Source organism: Panthera tigris, chromosome C1 (genome assembly GCF_018350195.1).
Source record: "Panthera tigris isolate Pti1 chromosome C1, P.tigris_Pti1_mat1.1, whole genome shotgun sequence".
NCBI classification, from domain to species: domain Eukaryota; kingdom Metazoa; phylum Chordata; class Mammalia; order Carnivora; family Felidae; genus Panthera; species Panthera tigris.
This window is the reverse complement of record NC_056667.1, coordinates 100,144,176-100,164,161: the sequence shown is the minus strand read 5'-3', so window position 1 is coordinate 100,164,161 and position 19,986 is coordinate 100,144,176. Positions and strand designations below refer to the sequence as shown.

General features: G+C 39.2%; 1 protein-coding gene across 6 annotated transcripts in view; it reads left to right on the top strand.

Moving 5' to 3' along the window:
• The window catches only part of SPAG17 (sperm associated antigen 17), a 241,090-nt gene that overhangs the window by 172,650 nt on the left and 48,454 nt on the right, over positions 1-19,986 (top strand). For 5 of the 6 annotated variants that reach the window (XM_042993865.1, XM_042993867.1, XM_007075678.3 and 2 more), the window contains exons 32-43: positions 3,174-3,362; positions 5,006-5,151; positions 5,255-5,385; positions 7,368-7,495; positions 9,296-9,478; positions 10,440-10,553; positions 11,072-11,117; positions 12,986-13,085; positions 13,302-13,349; positions 16,016-16,115; positions 16,820-16,922; positions 18,612-18,743. In XM_042993865.1, coding sequence (XP_042849799.1) covers positions 3,174-3,362; positions 5,006-5,151; positions 5,255-5,385; positions 7,368-7,495; positions 9,296-9,478; positions 10,440-10,553; positions 11,072-11,117; positions 12,986-13,085; positions 13,302-13,349; positions 16,016-16,115; positions 16,820-16,922; positions 18,612-18,743 — 1,420 coding nt within the window. The other variant, XM_042993868.1, reaches the window with a different exon arrangement.

Here is a 19,986-nt window from a genome sequence, read left to right as displayed (position 1 = left end):
TATAAAGAACTTACACAACTCAACACACACAAAAAACAAGTCATCCAATTTGAAAATGGGCAGAAGACATGAACAGACATTTTTCCAAAGACAACATCCAGATGGCCAACATATACATGAAAAGATGCTCAACATCACTCATCATCAGGGAAATACAAATGAAAACTCTGATGAAATATCACCTCACACCTGTCAGAATGGCTAAACTCAGCAACAAAAGAAACAGCAAGTGTTAGTGAGGATGTTGAGAAAAAGGAACACTTTTGCACCGTTGGTAGGAATGCAACTGGTGCAGCCACTGTGGAAAACATTATGGAATTCCCTCAAAGAGTTAAAAAAAAAAAAACTACCCTACAATCCACTAAATGCACTACTGGGTATTTACCCAAAAAATACAAAACCCCTAATTCAGAAAGATATTGCAGTGTTATTTACAATAGCCACATTATGGAAGCAGCTCAAGTGTCCATCAATAGATGAATGAATAAAGAAGATGTGGTATATATACAACTGAGTATTACTCAGCCATGAAAAAGAATGAAATCTTGCCATCTGCCACAACATGGATGGATCTAGAAAGTATAATGCTAAGTGAAATAAGTCAATCAGAGAAAGACAAATACCATCTGATTTCACTTATATGTGGAATTTAAGAAACAAAACAGATGAACATAGGGGGGAAAAAAGAGAGAAAGACAAGACAAGAAATAGACTAACTATAGAGAACAAACAGATGGTTACCAGAGGCAAGGGGGTAGGGGATGGGCGAAAGAGGTGATGAGGATTTAAAAAAAGGAATAAAATACTTAGAAATAAATTTAATAAGAGAAGTATAAGACTTAAACACTGAAAACTACAAAATATCACTGAACAAAATTAAAGAAAACTTAATGGAAAAACATTACATACTAAGTTTATGGAAGACTTAATCTCGTTAAGATTGCAGTACTCCCTACATTCCTCATCAACATCCCAGCTGCCTTTTTTGCAAAAATTGATAAGCTGATACTAAAATTCTTATGTAAATTTGAGGTACTCAGAATAACCAAGACAATCCTGAAAAAGAACGAAGTTAGATGACTGACACTTCCTGATTTTAAAACTTACTGCAAAGCTATAGTAATCAAGACAGTGTGGTTCTAGAAAAGGATAGGCATTGGGGCACCTGGGTGGCTCAGTCGGTGAAGCATCGGACTTCTGCTCAGGTCACGATCTCACACTTCCTGGTTTTGAGCCCCGCATAGGACTCTGTGCTGACAGCTCAGAGCCTGGAGCCTGCTTCAGATTCTGTGTCTCCCTCACTCTCTGCCCCGCCTCTGCTTGCATTTTGTTCCTCTCTCTCTCTTTCAAAAATAAAATAAAAACATTAAAAAAATTTTTAATAGAATAAGGATAGGCATATAGACCAATAGACTAGAACTAAGTATTTATTTATTATCAACCTGTGGTCCATAATTTTTTTACAAGCATGCCAAGATAACTCAATGGGGGAAAGAATAGTCTTTCAACAAATGGTGAATAAAGTTGGACCTGTACCTCACTCTACACACAGAAATGAACTCAAAAGCAGCAAGGACTTAACTGTAAAAATGCAAATTATAGACCTCTTAGGAGAAAACATTGTGCAAATCTTCATATCCTTGAATTTGACAAGGGCATCTTAGATATGACACCCAAAGCCCAAGCTTTGTCAAAGTGAAAAAAAGTGTGTTTTAAAGGACACCACCCAGAAAGTGGAAAGACAACCTATAAAATGGAAGGTATTATTTGTAAATCATATATGATAATAGTGTAGTATCCAGAATATATAAATAACTACTACAACTCAACAATGAAGACTAATAACCCAATTTTTTTAATGGGCAAGGATTTGAATAGACACTTCTCCAAAGAAGATATCTACATGACAAATAAGCACATGAAAAGATGCTCAACATCATTAGTCTTCAGGGAATTGCAAAAATTCAACGATGAAATACCACTTCCCAACCACTAACATGACTAGACTACAAAAGACAGACAATAATAAGTGTTAGGGAGGATGCAGAGAAATTGGAACCCTCATGCACTGTTGGTAGGAATGCATAATGGTGCAATCCCTTTGGAAAACAGTTCCTCAAAAAGTTAAAAATAGAGTTATCATCTGACTCAACAATTCTACTCCCAGGTAGATATCCAAGGGAAATTAAAATGTAGGTCCACTCAAAAGCTTGTATACAGATGTTGATAGCATTGTGAATAATAGCAAGATTGTGAAAATAACACGTGTCCATCAACTCATAAGTAAACAAAATTTGATATATCTAGACAATGAAATATGATTCATCCATAAAGAATCAAGTAGTGATACTACGACATGGATGAGTCTTGAAAATATTATGCTAAGTGAAAGAAGGCCGACACAAAACGTGTCCTAGCGCATGCTTCCATTTGTATGAAATGTCTCAAATATTCAAGTTCATAGAGAGAGCAGTCCATAGCCACTGGTTTCCAGGAGCTAGGGGCAGGAGTGATGCAGAGTGACTGCTCGTGGTTGTCACGGTTTCTTTTCGGGATGGCGAAAATGCTCTTAAGTTACTGATAATATTTGCACAAGTTTTTGGATAAAGTAAAATCCACTGAGTGTATACTTTAAAAGGGTGAACTTATGGTATGTGAATTATGTCTCAAAAATGAGTCTATCTGAACCACACATATTTACATGAAAGCTAATACTTAAGGACTGTGTCAGCCACCAGAGGAATGGGGACAATTAAAAGCTCCTAAAAGCATTTGTCCCGTAGCTTCTGACTTTCTTCGACTTACTTCTTGCCCAAGAACATGAAGGATTCCAGACATTTTGAGTAGAGGCAAGTGTGTTTATTTCAATTAAAATATATCTTTCTTATTTTCTTATTAAATATCTTAAATAAGAAGGTGCCAAAAGAAATATTAAAGTGAGTAGATAAATGATGAGGACACAGAAGAAATTATATCTTAATTATTCAGTTTGCCTCTTTATCAGGGAGGCCTTCCCAAAGCTGAAGTCCTCTCCTGGGTAATGTGTTTTTCCTGGAAACAAGAGTTTATGGCTAAGATCTATAGATAATTATTTCTCCTGAAATGATTTTCCAAATCCCTTAAATTTAACAAGACCCTTCTAAATAATTCCTCTCTTTCTGTTACCCTTCTAGGTGTTACCTCCCAACACGGGCTGCCTTCACATTGATCGGGATTGTTCAGCTATATATTGCCATGAACCAAGCAGTGATATATACCATCCTTTCCAAAAACGTGAGCAGCTAAGAGCTAGCAGGTACATCATGAAGCACACATCAGAGATTATCTGTGAGGTCCTGGATCCTGAGGGAAATACCTTTCAGGTAAAGTGCACCATTAGTGTGGAGTGAGAGGCTGGGGCTTTGCTTTTGAGATATTTCGACCAGAGAGCTTCCATTCAGCGTTATACCTTAGCTGCCTTGGGATTAGTTACCCACTAGCTGCCAATACTTAGCAAAAGCAGTAATGGATGCCAATATCTCTGCTTCTAAAGTGTACTTCCAAGGGTATAGAAAAGCCTAACAGTTGGGATGATATAAACGTTAAAGCCAAATAAAGAATTCGAACGGAAGGGGAGGAATACTACTAAACATTTAAAATAATGCCAACAAGAAAGAAATGATGTGAGAATGGTCTGTATCCAGGCTAAAGCGAGAGAACCAGTTTGTTTGACTAGGCAGGGAATCCGTGGTGCACAATATCAATTAGGGAAGATTCTAGTAGGTGTGAAGATGGGGAGGTGGACAGGTGCTTAGGTGTTAGATGGTAGAGCTCTCTCTTCTGTTTTTCTGTCCTTCCACACCACAGCTATAGCGAGGCCAGAAACTGGCAAACCATGGCCACTTGTCTATATAGGCCCTTGAGAGAAAAATGACTTTCATATTTTTAAATGGTTGGCAAAAAGTCAAAAGGAGATGAATATTTCATGACACATAAAAATCACAGGAAATTCAAATCTCAGTGTCATTATACAGTTTTATTGGAACACAGCCACGCTTATTTGTTCACACATTGTCTATGGCTGCCTTTGCATATAATGGCAGAATTGAGTAGTTGCAACAGACATTGTATGGCCTACAGTTCCTAAACTATTTACTTTCTGGCCCTTGACAGAAATGGTTTGCCAGCCCCTGCTCCAAGCGTTTCTCCTTGTTTTCACTCCTCACCCAAGATGGTGTATCAGCTAGTAGGTGGTGTAGTGATTTTCCAGATTTGGAGCCATAGCACAGAGTCCCCAGCTCTGGTTTGGTACGCAGACTAGCCCTGATCCAGCTTGTTTTTTTCTGTGCTAAATGAGAGTCTTTCCAGCATGAGTTCAGGCTGCTAACAGAGTTTAATTTGTAGCGAATTGAAATTGAAACTTATAGGCCTGAGCCCTCTAGACTTTAAACACATGGGACATTCAGGCCAAACATTCTTCTAGACACTGATACTCTTCTTGAACATCCCCTCCAGTGATCTTTTAGCCTGAACTACATCCCTTCCTGGAGAGACCCACACCAGATCTAAACAGTAGTAATGGCTAGAACATTTCTTCTCACGCTAAATCTGTTTCCCTTTGTAGTCTATTCATGAATCCCAGTTCCACACTTGCAACCACAGAATATGAACTTCTCCCACACTGCCACCTTCTTAATATTTCAAGACAACTATCAGACGGGTAGCCTCTCCTCAATGGTTAAATCCCCGGTTCCGTGAACCAATGCTCAGATAAGATTTTGAGTCCCTTGCGATCCTACTCACCTTTCTCCGAGTATATTCCAGTTTGTCTTCATAGTCTAGGTGTGGTCTGTAAGTAGAGATGTTTTTGCTTTTATTAATGCCAACTGGACTTAGTGAGTATTACCTTGGAAATAAATATCTCTGGTTTTCTGGATATACCAAAAGATCGCATGCTTTCTCAAATGAGACATGTAAGCTTTACGACATTTCTTTTCTTTAGTTGATTATATACTTTGTCCCGTAGGTAATGGCTGATGGTAGTGTATCAACTATGCTATGTGAAAACAATTTGGAAGATGATCCAAATGAAAAAACTGAAGGCTATGATAGTTTATCATCTACTCACGTTTATAAGAATCATCTGCAAATCTATGGTGAACATGTACCCAGGTAGCATGATAAAAATAATACCATGACCTTTATTTAAAATTTTAAGTTTCAGGAGCATTTTAGCTGAATACTTCATGTGATTCAATTTTATTGCTTCAAATAGGTTTTTTGTCATTTATGCTGATGGATCAGGAGCGGAACTTCTTCGAGACAGGGACATAGAAGAATACCTATCTTTGGCATACGGGGAATCAACTACTGTAGTTCTCCAGGAGCCAATACAAGAACAGCCAGGTAGGGAATCCAGAATGTCTGGAAGTCATTGTGTCTCCTTACCAGCATCCAGCCCCCTTATCCAGTCCACCCTCACGTCATCTCTACTTTCTCCCTTTCTCTCCCTTTTCAACTCTACTTGCCACATCGCCATGTCAACCTGTTTATACAGCTACTTATGCTCACTCCAAGCTTTATCTGGGCATCAACGTATGTAAACTGTATATAAGCCCCTCTCCTACCTGTAAGCAGATCTGAATTGAATCAGAGTTTAGGTATGGTAGGCATGTATCTATGATCCTATTTATGTGTTCCTTTCATCTGGCTAGGGGAAAAAAAAAAAAAAAAGAAAAGTGAGATATCACTTGTAAGTTCTTTTTTTTTTGAAGGTGTTGCCTTGATGAACTTAATATATTAAGAAAAGAAAATACGTTTGATATGTGAGTTAGAAAGTCAGCCTGAAATATAAGATAAGTTATATATATAATTATATTTATTGTATATTTATACTGTTCTCATCAATTTCAAAGAAATCAGTGTGTGGCTAAGGGTTCGAGATACGTATTGCATTAAGAAAGCATCATCGAGGGGCGCCTGGGTGGCGCAGTCGGTTAAGCGTCCGACTTCAGCCAGGTCACGATCTTGCGGTCTGTGAGTTCGAGCCCTGCGTCAGGCTCTGGGCTGATGGCTCGGAGCCTGGAGCCTGTTTCCGATTCTGTGTCTCCCTCTCTCTCTGCCCCTCCCCCATTCATGCTCTGTCTCTCTCTGTCCCAAAAATAAATAAAAAACGTTGAAAAAAAAAATTAAATAAATAAATAAATAAATAAATAAAAGAAAGCATCATCGGTGTATGTTATATGTGTATTTAAACAGATATAAACGTGCATATTATCTGTGAATGAAACCAATGGATTGTGCTTAGGTTTATGTTTCGTCTTTTCTCTGGTGGTATATACTTTGCACTCATTTACGAATATGCCTGCATCTGCGCACTTATATCTTTTAGTGTATCAATGCACGTGTGCGTGATAAAATAAACTTTGTTCTTTGTGAATATGGGGAGTGGGGTGCTCTGATTGGTTGTGCAAGGCTTCATCACAAATTGCTCTGTTAGTTATTTAGCATCTAGATAGCCCAGCATGTGCCAAACACACTGGCTGGGTGTTAAGAATACAGTGAGAGCTAAGACAGCGTGGACCCTGCTTTCATAGTGCTTAGAGTTTAATGAGAGGATAGGCATTAATTATATAGTCACACAATAACTGTGATTGTGTGATTATAAATTGGGGTAAGGTCTGTGAGGGAAAGGAATACGGTTCTATGAGAGCATTAACAGAGGAACCTGCTGTAGTCTACAAGGCTTCCCTGAAGACACTGGCACCAAGAGCTGGTGGATAAGTAGCAGCTAATTAAAATAGGAGGGAGAGCCTTCTTGGAAGAGACAGTAAAAGCAGAAAGCAAAAAGCCTTGGAGAACCGGGAGGAAAATGCTGAAGTGGCCAGGGCTCAGAAGGAGGGGGTAGTGCAAGTTAGGGCAGGGTGAGAAAACACCGAGGACTCGGGTTTGTCCTGTGAACAGTGGGAAGTCAAAGAAGAGTTTAAACCATGGACTAACATAATCAGTCACTCTGACCGCTAGCGGGAGGTTCACTCGCAGAGTAGAGCTGGGTAGAAAAGCTAGTTGTTGCTCTAGCCCAGAACAGCATCTCTCAGAGGCAGATGATCCAAGGTAGGTCAGCGGGTAAGCTCAAGTGAACCAACAGGACTTGGATGTGGTTTTTGAAGAATAGTAAGGTGTCAATGAATAATTCCAGGTGATCTAAACCCAGTCTCTAGGTGTTACAGTGGCCAAAAGCCTTACTTTACTTGTTAGATTGTAAGCTTCTTAAACATAATCACTATGTCTCACTTATCAAGAAGCTCGCTGAATTTAGTGAAAACCTATTGAATTCTCAGAATGTATTTGATAGAGAAATGATCCACTGATAACTCTCTTTGAACCAGGTGCCCTGAGCATCACTGTCCTTCGCCCTTTCTGTGAAGCATCACCATGGCTAATGAAGAAAGAATTAGATACAATTGTTCCTCCGAATCTCCAGTCAAGGTCATGGGAGATGTTTCCCTCAGTGGAGGTATAAATTTTTTCTGCTGCAAAGTCACTACACTATTGCACATCTATTTCATCAATGGATTGGAGTCTCCAGTCTTCTCCCATATATTCGTATATTTTCATTCTTACATAAACTGTTAATGGGCTCGGGAGTTTTATATTTGAAGACTTTTAACATTTGTAGATTTTGGAGAAATACACCTGACTAGTTTTATTTCTTTTCGCCTGTGTTGCAGGCTCAAACGTCTTCCTATAGTATGGAAATACCCACTCTAAGTAACATGTGTTATACCTCTCCTATCATGGAATTACTGATACTATGCAATACAGAAAACTTTCCTTCTCTCATTTCTTATTTGTTAGTTTTAACACCCAACTTCAGGTCTCCTTTTTTGCCTAATTTACTAATGCACGAACTGAAGCACGTAAGAATGATGTGAAGGATTATACAAAGGATACGCAACTACAATGATAAAAAGTAAACGTTGTGATTATGTCAGATTAGAGAAGCTCCATCGAAAGTCTTTTTAAAGAATGGAAGAAAAGGTCTTAGAGATCTTGAGCAAGAATCATGAAGTCCTACACCTTGCAAGACTTGACACTTGATTTTGCAAGCCATTTGTGTAATAGGCCCAGTATATTGTTAGATGATAAATTATTAGATCAATGAGGACATTGACAATATGATCAGAGAGACATTCACGTGTTAGGTGGGGAGGCCAACGTTTTTTGGTTTATGATGATTTTTGTTCCCCTGCACAACCTTGTAATAGCAAGGGCACAGACAATGAACACTTAAGGCAACAAAGACCTCTGAGTCCTATTTTTTAATTTGGCGGCTATAACCAACACGATGAGTGAAAAGTATCTGAATTCTAGTCCTGAGTCTACCAATTGTTAATGTGGGATAGGGGACAAGCCACACTGGACCTCTACTTCCATATCTGAAAAATAGAAAGGCCACACCAAATGACTCACTAAGGCTATATCCAGGTTGAAAGTAGTGCTTCATGACAAATAACATGCCACATCTGAGATTAATGAAAGAAGTTTATTCTCTTTCTCTGCAACTCCTATGGCTCTGGCCTTCTATGCCCAGTCACAGTGGCCCAGCCCAGGCAAGCCCCTCAGGGTTATCACTGACCAGGCATCAGAATGAATAGCAGTTTACAATGGAGGACATCAGGCACGCTACAGGACGTAGGGCATCAAAGCACACTACTCCTGAAAATCAATTACAAGGGTAACATAAAGCTGTGAGTCTAATCCGAGGCAGAACATATGTACCCCAAGAGACCCTGGGAAGACTCTGGAGGCATGCTTAATCTAGAGTGAGCTCAGAGACCACTCAGATCTATGGGATGATTTTTCTCTCTCAAAGAATCTCTCTAAGGTCAAAATGAACATGAAACCAGAAAGTGAAAGCCTAATTATTCCAGATGTCTTGGGCTGCTTGTGGGTAATAAGCAACAGTGCATTTATGCATTTTTCATAAGCTAGGCTACATTTCCATGATGCAACATTGCTTACTACTCCCCAAATGCTATCCAGTGGGACAGCACTGGATAATGCTACAGGATTTTAATATATCCAAGTTCCTGGTAACGCATATAAAGAGGAAAGCGTGCTCAGTTCTCTTACCAATTTCCCTTCTATTTGAGAAACATTTTGGGAGCAGGGATCGTATGTTTTTGACCACCGTATTCCCTAACAAGTGGTTCCTAGCATCGTGTCTACATAATAAGGACTCAGTTTAAAAAAAAAAAAAAAGCGAAAACATTCTGATTTTTTTGGTGCTTGTTTTGCTTCGTTTTGTTAACAGAAGAAGACTCCTGGACCTCCATTTGGCACTCAGATTTGGAAGGGCCTTGACATTGGGTCCAAACAGCTAGCAAGTGCGCCGGCCCCTATACTCAAGAGCCCCAGTGTTCTACAGATGCGCCAGTTCACCCAGCACGAGGTCATAAAAGAGGAGGTGAAGCAAAAGCTGCAGATTTCCCTTAAGGTAATGGAATCCGGGTCACCCGACCCAGAGGAATCAGCGACAGGGCAATCATTCCTCTTGGTTTCCTGAGGAATCTGAAATTATGTCACTGTACCAATATTTATCTAATGCGACAAAGGAATGTCAATTTTCCAGAGGGTAGGAGGTTGAGAAGTAGAAAATACTCAATGGTTCCCAGAAGGTATAGGAAGTATTGAGACCCTAAGGCACTGAAAAGATAGGTAACTTTTATATACGATTGCTATATAGTGTCCTCCTTCCCTCTTACTGTATGGGGAACTGGCTTTGTGACCTCTGGAAAAAAAGTACAGCTGCTTATTAATCTGCTACTTGTCCATGGAAGAAAAGGATTGTTGGTTTTCGGAAATGGTCTAAGAATTTGTAAATATATAGTTAATTGTGCACATCGTATCTATAGCATCTTCCTGTCTAGTTTGTCAACTGTCTCTGAACAGGATTATATATGTTTTGTTTATGGTTATATACCCAGCACCTGGCATACAGCGGGGGACGATTTATTTATGAAAATAGATGTTTATGGAAAAAGTAAAGTGTATTTCTCTTGGAAGCCAAGGCATAGACTAAGCCTAAACTTACATTCATAGACAGAATCATAAAGACTATCCTTGGAAAGGACTCTAGAAACCATCTAACCCAAGTCCGTACATTTTATTGATGAGGACATCGGAGCACAGAGCTAGAAGATGGGTCTCTGTGGCATCTCCATATAGTTCTAAGATCTTGTGGCCCTCAGGCTTTGTTTTTGGACATTTCAGGTCTTTGCTCATTAATGTAATCAAGGAAAAGTTTTTCCAGATTGCTCGACCAGTAACTGGTTTGTTGAGCACTGGCAACTTACATACTCTTAACTTTTCAGTAGTATTTCAAGTTGATGTTCACAGTTTTGGTGTTTCTGCCTCGTTTCGGTTTTTTATTGATTTATTTTATTCCGCTGACTTAGGATTATATAAACCATATTCTAAAGAGAGAAGATGAGCTACAGGAAATGACGGTTAAGGATTCCAGAACCGAGGAGGAAAGAGGCAATGCTGCAGATCTCCTCAAGCTCGTCATGGTGAGAAGGAAATGTTTTCAGTACCAATGTTTTCACTGTTGTTTCAATATCAGGTGCTTCAAGACAAAATATTACACCTCATAGCTGTTTCTGCCACTTCCATGGAACATTCGCCTTCCCTCCCTATAATTTCTTATTTCTGGGGAAAATCTGATTCCTCATGGATTGAATTTTCCAAAAGCTTCTTAGGCCCTTCCTTAAACTGTATATAATTCTGAAGGCTCTTAAATAAAAGTTTATACTGTCTTCAGAGAAAATGATGTTTATTGAAATGTGGAATGAATTAGTGAGTGAAGGAGGAAGGAGGAAGAAAAAGGAATTTCTACAACTTGAAATGATTTGCATTTTTAAAAATTCTGTTGTGTGGAAGGAATGACTACAAAAAATCAAATACATTTTGTACTGGCATTAAAAAACGAATTCATTTGATAGTAATTTTCCATGAAGAATGCTGTAAAACCGAGTGAATTTATATGTAATATAATCATCATCATTAAGGAATTCTATCTTCATTTCAGTCATTCCCTAAAATGGAAGAAACTACAAAAAGTCATGTAACTGAAGGTAACTACATATTTTTCTGCAAAATATTTAAAAATCTTAAATATCCTTCTCAGTCATTCCTTTGTCTGATAGCAAAGTACCATGTATATATATATTTCTGTTGTCATATTGGCCATGTTGTATTATAATTACTTATTTATGTATTTTTTCAGCCTACATTGTGAAACATGGCTGCATCTAATTTATCTTTAACTTTCATTTGTTGAATGAAAACAGTTGACATTTGACTTTTATGTTAACCTCAGCATGTATTTCCAACATACCTAAGACAGAAGAGGGAAACAACCAACCAGTCAACGCTCTCCCCCAACACACACACACACACACACAGAACTTTTGAGCAACTACACAGTTACCACCAAAACCTTGCACTATTTTACACTGAATATATAGCTCAAGCAGTCTACCCTTGGAAAATATCCTCATTCAAAGCATATTTATTTGGAGAATATATAGCCCCAGCGAACTTAGTTATATGATTTCATAGTTCACAGCAGACAAGCAGGGAAGCATTTGGTGGTTTGGGCTTTTCTTTTCCTTTTCTATTTTGGTTGTATTACAAAGGTCAGAAACTGGCAGCCATAGGCTTCATTTAGCCCACAGACGTGTTTTATGCGTCCCCCACAGGGTTGGCTTACACAGTTATTTTTATCTGACTTTCCATCTCTTGAAATGTGACATTACCGCATGGTGACATTTGGCTGAAGATGATTAAAGCTGCCCCTTTAGAATGACCACAAACAGAAGAATCCGTTACAGCCCATCGCGGCCACTCTGTTGTCACTCTTTTATCTGGGCAGCCCATTAAGCTATGGTTGTCAGATTTAGCAAATAAAAATACAGAAGGCTCAGTTACATTTGAATTTCAGGTACACAATAAGTAATCTTTCAGTATAAGTTCTATTGAATGTTCTATTTGGGACATACTTATACCAAAAAACTATTTGTTGTCCATCTGGAGTTCAAAGTTAACTGGATGCCCTATACTTTATCCGGTAACTGTACGTGGCAGCATTTGAATTTGTGGTCTCTAGTCTGAGGGGTACAATCACCATCGAGGTAAATGTGCAGGTTGCCTAATAATGAAGAACAAACGAAACATATTTTCAAACATATAAACAAACCAGCAAACAAACAGGGTCTTGCATAGTTACAGCCGCAATATTAGTGGTGGTGATTTTAAGTCAATGCTCCCCAAACTATTTCCCGAAACACTAGTCTATGAAATGGCTGCACCAAAAATGAACTTTATGATAAAGTAAGTTTGGATAATGCTGCATATTTCCTTATTTTTTAGAGAGCCACAATGTATACTAAGTCCTACAGTAGCAAAACATATTTAACCTTGTATAAATCAGTATTTCCCAAGCTCAGATAGAACACGGAAACTTTTTTTTTTTAATCTTTGTTAACATCCCACTGAGATCATGATCTGAGGAATAAACTCAGAATAACTGCCTGGATTATCAAACAACCATTGTATTATGTTAATATACTTAGATTCAGGCCCTTAGTTTTTTTTTTTAGAAAAACAGTTTCAGTAAGATGGTTAATTTTTTTTAAAGTTTTGGTGTTTCAGATATGAAGAAATTCAGTTAGGTAAAACACTGATTCCCCAAATGATGTGGGATCAATGAGATGTCACTACATTCTACATTTTGGCAGTAAGATGTGTGTTCTCTAATAGAATATTCGATAAAAGTGGTCTGGTTTACTGTTGTACTACAGTTTGGTCAGGGAAATTCTAGTAAACACTTGATAGATTAAATATAAGCTCTTAGAAAACCTCTCAAGTGAGTCACCAGGCACCGATTGTGTGTTGTGCCATAAAGATGTGAGGATAAATTTAAATGCATCTATTTTTAAAGTTGCAGCCCACCTAACCGATTTATTCAAGCAATCATTGCCTACCGCTCCGGGATGTCTGCCAGAGACAACTGATACAGATTTCTTTGAAAGGAAATGGAGGTAAGCAGATCCCTTAATGTGTTCCAATTAGTATTAAGCATACAGTGATTGAGGAAATGGAGAGCCGTGCATCATAACTCGGGGTGACTATATCAATGCATCCTCAGCCTTTCATCTCCTACATTGCCAACAATTTATCACACGGTAGAGGTTTTTCTTTTATTGTTTGTAAGCTGAGAGCCTTGCCCTTTTTCATCATACTTTCCTTTCACGCAGGCAAACAACAAAAGGAAAGCACTGGAAAGAAAAGTTGGAACATAAGAGGTAATTCTATCTTGAAGCACGGTATCCATAAGCATGTGAAAATGGCCAGTTTTGTAGAGTCAGGAATCTTAGAGTGGGCTAGGTTGAAAAGTCCTACCACCTGGGCTCCCTGCCGTTGTCTGAATTTCTTCTACATTTTTGCCAAGTGGCTACTCAGCTGACGAGTGAGGCTGTCACTATCTCCAGGGGAAGCCCGTTTGACCCTCATGCAGATCCTCTCCTTTTTGTAAGCAAGAAAGTTCTCAGGTATTCTCTGCGCTGTGGCAATTCAAATATACTAATAAATATTCTAGAACTTAAGAGACTAGTTATAAACATTCAAGGATTCTTCTAACTCAGTGAAGAATGTGTTCCAGGCATTATGTGCTTTTCGTTCCTAGCCAAAGATACCACCCTGTGAGGAAAGGGACCCCGTGAGGAAAGGGACCCCATGAGGAAAGGGAGCCAGATGTATTTACTGAGAATCTAGTGGTACATATGGTAGAATTGCACACATTTGCATGACTCCTCTCCACAATGACTGGAGGAAGGATGAAGATTCTTCTTCAAAAAAAATGCCTGGGTTACCCTGTAGAATGTATGGGAGAAGTGGTGAGATAGGACGTTGCATCTCATGGGCCACCCCTGTATTCAAGGTCAAACTAGAAGGCATACATTGTCTCATGGAATATCCCTGATTTCTAGACCAGTGACAATGATTGCCTGTGGGGAAGCCGACCGAGAGGTTAGGGGACAGTGTGGGATGGAGACTTCCTTTTTATTGCATACTCTTTAATCCTTTTTTCATTATGCGTCTGTGTTATCCATTCACATTTTTAAAGTTCTTGAAACATGAACACTTTCAGATTTTAACCCACAGGTAGATGCTGGCAAGCCAGTGAAAGTTTTTGAAGAAGAAAGTGAAACGCATAATTAGATTTGTGTCATTGAAAGAGGAGTTTTGGCAGCGTGGAAAATGCGTTTGGGGAGGAGGGTTAAGGAATGAGAAGGTCTCAGGGGCACGGAAGGTGAGCCACAAAAAGGTCAGGTTCCGTGGAAGAATCAGAAAGGTGAATGCAGAGAGGAATTGGAGGTTATCAACTGGAGGACTTATTCTTTTGTGAGAACGGTTCCAAGAGTGACAGGCAGTAGCCCCACTGCCATAGACTGATGATGAATCAGGTGAGGCAGTAGAGATAAGATAATGTAATGGGAAATTAAAGTTGTTTCAGTAAGATGCTATTTTGATTCGGGCAGTATTTCCTGACAGGCCAGCTAGTATGAGAGAAAGGACACTAGTGTTAGAGTCAGCAGACCGAGAGTCAGTTCCAACTTGGTTACGTACAGATGCATGATGTCAGCTGGTCATGCTTATTTTTTAGAGAGCCACAGTGTACCCTAGGTCCTACGGTAACAAAACGTGTTCAACCTTGTATAAATCAGCATTTCCCAATTTACTGATTTCCAACAGTAAAACGTACCTCAGGAATTCAGTTTGCTCATCTGAAACAGGAGGGTGTTGGGCCGCCTAATATCGGAGGTATCTCAGCCCACACATTGGGCAGCTAACAGTTGACTAGCGTTTGCACTTATCAAGGTCATGGGCTCAGAGGCAGGCAACCTGGGTTTTAATTCAGACTTCACCTCTTACTGGTTATGTGATTCAAGGTAGATTACTTAGCTTTTCTATACCTTGGGGTTTTTTGACCAATAAAAGGGGCATAATAAGAGTAACTCATGGAGTTATTACAAGATTAAACGTGTAAAGCACTTTGTAAAATTTCTGGCATGTGAGAAGCACTTAAAAATGAGAACTATTTCAGATAAGATGAGGTCCAGCTACACTTAACAGACAACCCCCCAAATCAGTGCTTTTACAAGAAAGAAGTTTATCTTTCCTGATGTCAAAGAAGTCAGAAGTGGTGCATGACTTCCATCCTCCAGTTTGCCTCATGGTTGTAAAATCACTGCCACAGCTCTAGCCATTCCATCCATATTTCAGGAAGTAGGAAAAGAGGTGAGGCAAGGACAAAGGGAAAGCCTCCCAGCTGAGTTAGATCTCTTTAAAGGCTATCTGGAGTCTTACCCAGTGATGTCAGCTTACTAGTTACTGGCCTTCCCTATATATATAGGAAAGGCTGGGAAGTGAAGTCTTCAGCCTTCTAGTCTTTCGAGGTCTATCGCCTCCCCAACAGGGAGTTCTGATACTGGAAAGACAATTAGCAGAATTATCATGATTGTTTTTATTTTACTTTGTAATCACTGATCACACTATTCACAAACCACTCCTGAGGTTTTGGTTTTAGTTTCTGTTACCCTTGCTACTGAAATCATGGAAATTGGTAGAATCAAGCTGGCCTTTAAACCTCAGAGAATTGAAAGACATGCAAAAAAGGTCAACCGTGTGTATTTTAGTCTTTTGAGATCAACTGTAAAGCCAAACTCCCACCTGGTATCATTATTTCTTATCTTAAATGAAAGCTGATTTTTGAAGTAAGGAATGTGACTGATTCTAGAAAGAGCAGAAAATGAACCAAAGCCCGCTGACCAAAAAAATTGTCTGATGAGTTCTTATCCGTTTTATTGTTAGCGATCCCATTTTCTGCAGGATTTAAAGGTAAAACACAAGCGAATAACATTGTAAAACATTCTGTCTTCTTTTGCATCGTTATGGAAATATCAACCAGGAAGGATATTGAAACCACACAAAATTACCTAATGGAAATTAGGAACAAAGTAATATCACCCTACTTCAACTTGGAAATGAGCAAGTTATGTCAGTCTAAGGTAATTGAACGTAATTAACAACAATTAAGTAAGAATCTTTATAGAGATTGATGCAATGCATGTGTTATTATGTAACCTACCTTTCCTGATGTTTCTTTCCTTCATCAGCCCAGCTGACTAACTTTACCTTTCAAATCCACGTCCTCAAGAGCATTTGAGAGGGAAAACTAATTTCAGGTCTTGCCAATTTATTACTACCACTCCAACTTCATACCTTGCATTATCACTATTAATCACCCTCTTTCATCTATTTCAAGTCCTTTTGGGAGTTGAATTCTCCCCACTTTTATCCCATAAATTCCATTTTGAAGTTTTTATCCCATTAAGATTTCTGCATCCATCAGCTGCTGAAACAGCACTAAATTACTGTGAGTTCTTGGAAGCCCGAGGAGACAGAGCACTCCCATGAAACCTTGGAACTTTTCAGCAAAGTGAATATCCTCATGTGTTTAGAGCTTGTTGTATTTCTATGGATGTTCCAGATGCTATTATTAACCGGAAGCTGCCTGAGAAGAAGTTACAGGAAGTTAGGACAGAATGACAAAATCTAGAATTGAGTTGAACAGTCTCTTGAAAAACTTTCAGTTTCAGAGCCTTAAAAAAGAAAAATGGTTTCATCATTGCTCTTCAACTTAACATGCTTGTGGAGGGTGCCTTCCAGGAATGCATAAGTCTAAAGTAAGTCTTTTGGATTTCTCTTTCAGTTTCATTATCTGGATACGCTTTCCAAAAACTTGCCTCCTTTTCCAAAGACAGCGGAAGATGCAGACGAAACAGCTGTTCAGAAAACATCCGATCTTCCTCCAGGTAATGTGTTTCTGTAGCTTCCTGTTCCTGTCACTGAACTTAAATGAGGAATGCCTAACAATGGCCTCTTAGGACATAACTATTTCCTACCACCTCTTGTCTCAGTAACGGCTGATGGCATAACCTATTGTGACTTGTGTATTACAAGTTTGGCTGAGTTATATGAAGAAGCCAAGATACAAATCAAATTTAGTTTTCCTCCGGTGTGCTTAAAATTTACCTAAGAATATTTAGAAGACCTGACTGATTTATAAGTCAAGGGAGTAATGAAAGTTTGGAGGAGAACACGCCAGACACACAGGCTCGAGGTATCAGCTCACATAATACCTGATAATAAGGAGGAAAATGTGTCTTTATAGTGAAGAGATAGGCCATTTTCCAGCCCAACCAAGTGATCAAACTTCTAGCAATTATGACAGCCTAGCATTAAGTGCTCTCTCATATAATACAATATGAAGTGCCTCGGACCTATATAGAATTCTTGCCAAGATCAGTAACCTATATTTAACCAAGAGAAAACAATCAGACAAGTCCAGAATGTAGACATTCTAGGAGACGACTGTCCTGGACCCTTCAAAAAAAAGTGTCATTAAAAGAAAAAAGATGGGATGATTGTTGTATACTGAAAGACACTAGAGAGGCATCTAAACTACCTGCAATACATAAACTTTGGAAGCCGAGCTGAGAAAAATAAACAGCTATCAAAGATCTTTTGGAGCAACTGTACAAGTCTGGAGTAGGGGACTGTTAGTTGGGGGCATTGTGGAATTTTTCTGAGTTTTCTTGGGTGTGATGATGGATGTGTAGAACAAGGTCTCCTTTTCCAGAGATGCATGTTGGAGAATTTAGGGATGAAATGCAACTTAGTGCTTCTTTTTCATAAACTGGGTAGCGAAAATTCCCCCACAGAGGAATTTTCTACTGCACAATGCCATACCAGAGGTTTGGCTGCCTGGAATGAGCACAGCCAAAGAAAACATCTGATTACCACAGAGTCTGCAAAGCAAAGATTAAGGCTGGAAAAATGACTTGGAAACAAAATGGGGAGAAATCAGAGACGAAGGCTGATGGTGCTGGTGCCCACCTGTTCCCAGGCAGACAACTGTAATCAATGAAGCCTATTGTCCCCTTGAAAGGGGGCGAGGCCACAGGTTTCTCAACAATCCTCTAGGCAGCAACCACCATTCAGCCAGGGTGGCCCACATGCAAGTTGAAATGTACTATTTGCATCCCCAGTCCTTGATAGATGTATTTTAAATGTGTTTCATGTTGCACTGATTTCTTAGAGAGACGCGTCTTAATAAAGAGCCACATTATCATAATAATGAATGGATTCAAGATTGGAAACTTTAAAAACAAAAATCACAGCTCAGTTACTCTTGCCAGGTATAAGTAGGCTAAATTACTTGGCTTCTGCTGCATAACCCAACCAAGATAATTACTGTGTTGCCTTGCGGAACCATCTAGCTCCTGGGGAGTGCGTTCCTTGCAGATACCACCCTGTTGATGGCAAACGTGGCATCATATCATGACGAATCCTTGCCTCTTAAAAGCTTTCTTCCATTTAGTCGTTCTAAAGGCAGGGGTGTAGGGAGCACCTTGTTTGCTGTAAAGAAGAATACAAACATCAGTAGTCCTTATCTCATTGACCAGAGTATCACTTTATAATATTTGTTTGGGGTTTTCTAGGTTCCCAGTCAGAAACAGTTTCAGGACAGGAGTCCCCACAAACACCGAGTGTTCCAAAACTCAAGAGTTTTGTAGATGCCAAGGAGTCTGCTGACCAGAACCAAACTGAAAATTTGGCAAAACCTATTGAAGGTATGGCAGTCATTTGCTTTATCTCATTCTTTCTCGAAACTGAATGTTACCTCTTTTTGGAGGACGGAAGATGACACTGGGAGCGGAGGGTCTGGTTGGCGGTTACAGAAAAAATTCCAGTGGGTCACAGAGCCCAGAACTAAAGCACTTTGTAAGGCTTCTTCGCACATCAAAGTATCGCAAAAAATGTTTTGAGAATGATTGCAAGTCCTAGATTGAAAGGAAAAAATGGCAAATATGTATTAGACGGTTATTATATTTTATTTCTTTATTGTATATAATTATTTATTTTAATTAATTTATTACATTATATTATTTGATTTTATCCCTCGTGGATCTGAGAGCTTGCAATATTTACTAAATGTCAGGAACCTGGTAGCTTTTTTTGAGCAGCCAGTAATTTGGTGGTTGGACTCATATTTACCCACCTTTTCAGGTACTTTCTTGGTCTGCAGGTGCTAGAAGAGAAACATAAAGTGTAGTCTCTATTTATACAGCACACCATCTCATTTGTAGCAGAAATTAAAGTATGGAATAATACAAAATAGTTGTAATTACAGTGGAATCACACTGATTTCACTGAAGTTAATTCAACTTTATGGCTGGTCAGTAAAAAAAAGAAAAACAGAGTATTTAAAATTGTGTAGATGAATTTGCACCCCTTTACTCCTGTGGACATGGTCCATTTTGAGGGGGGCACTTGTTGGGATGAGCACTGGGTGTTGTACGTAAGCAATGAATCACAGGAATCTACCCCCAAAACCAAGAGCAACATACACTGTATGTTAGCTAACTTGACAATAAATTATACTAAAAAACAAAACAAAATAGAAAGTGAGATGGGAATCGGACAAGAGGTCTTAGTTTTACCTCTCCCAGAGGGAGCATCTTGCTACCTCTATGAGTGACTTAAGGGATTTACCTTACACATGCCTTTTGCCTTCCTGATTTCGAAGTTATCTCTTCTGGGGCGCCTGGGGGAGGTTCAGTCAGTTAAGTGTCCGACTTCGACTCAGGTCATGATCTCGCCATCCGTGAGTTCGAGCCCCGCGTCGGGCTCTGTGCCGACAGCTCGGAGCCTGGAGCTTGCTCTGGATTCTGTGTCCCCGCCTCTCTGTGCCCCTCCCCCACTCGTGCTCTGTCTCGTTCTGTCTCCCAAAAATAAATAAATGTTAAAAAAATAAAAATAAGTAAATTTAAGGTTATCTCTTCTATAAAGTTTATTCATCTAGTGGACAATTTA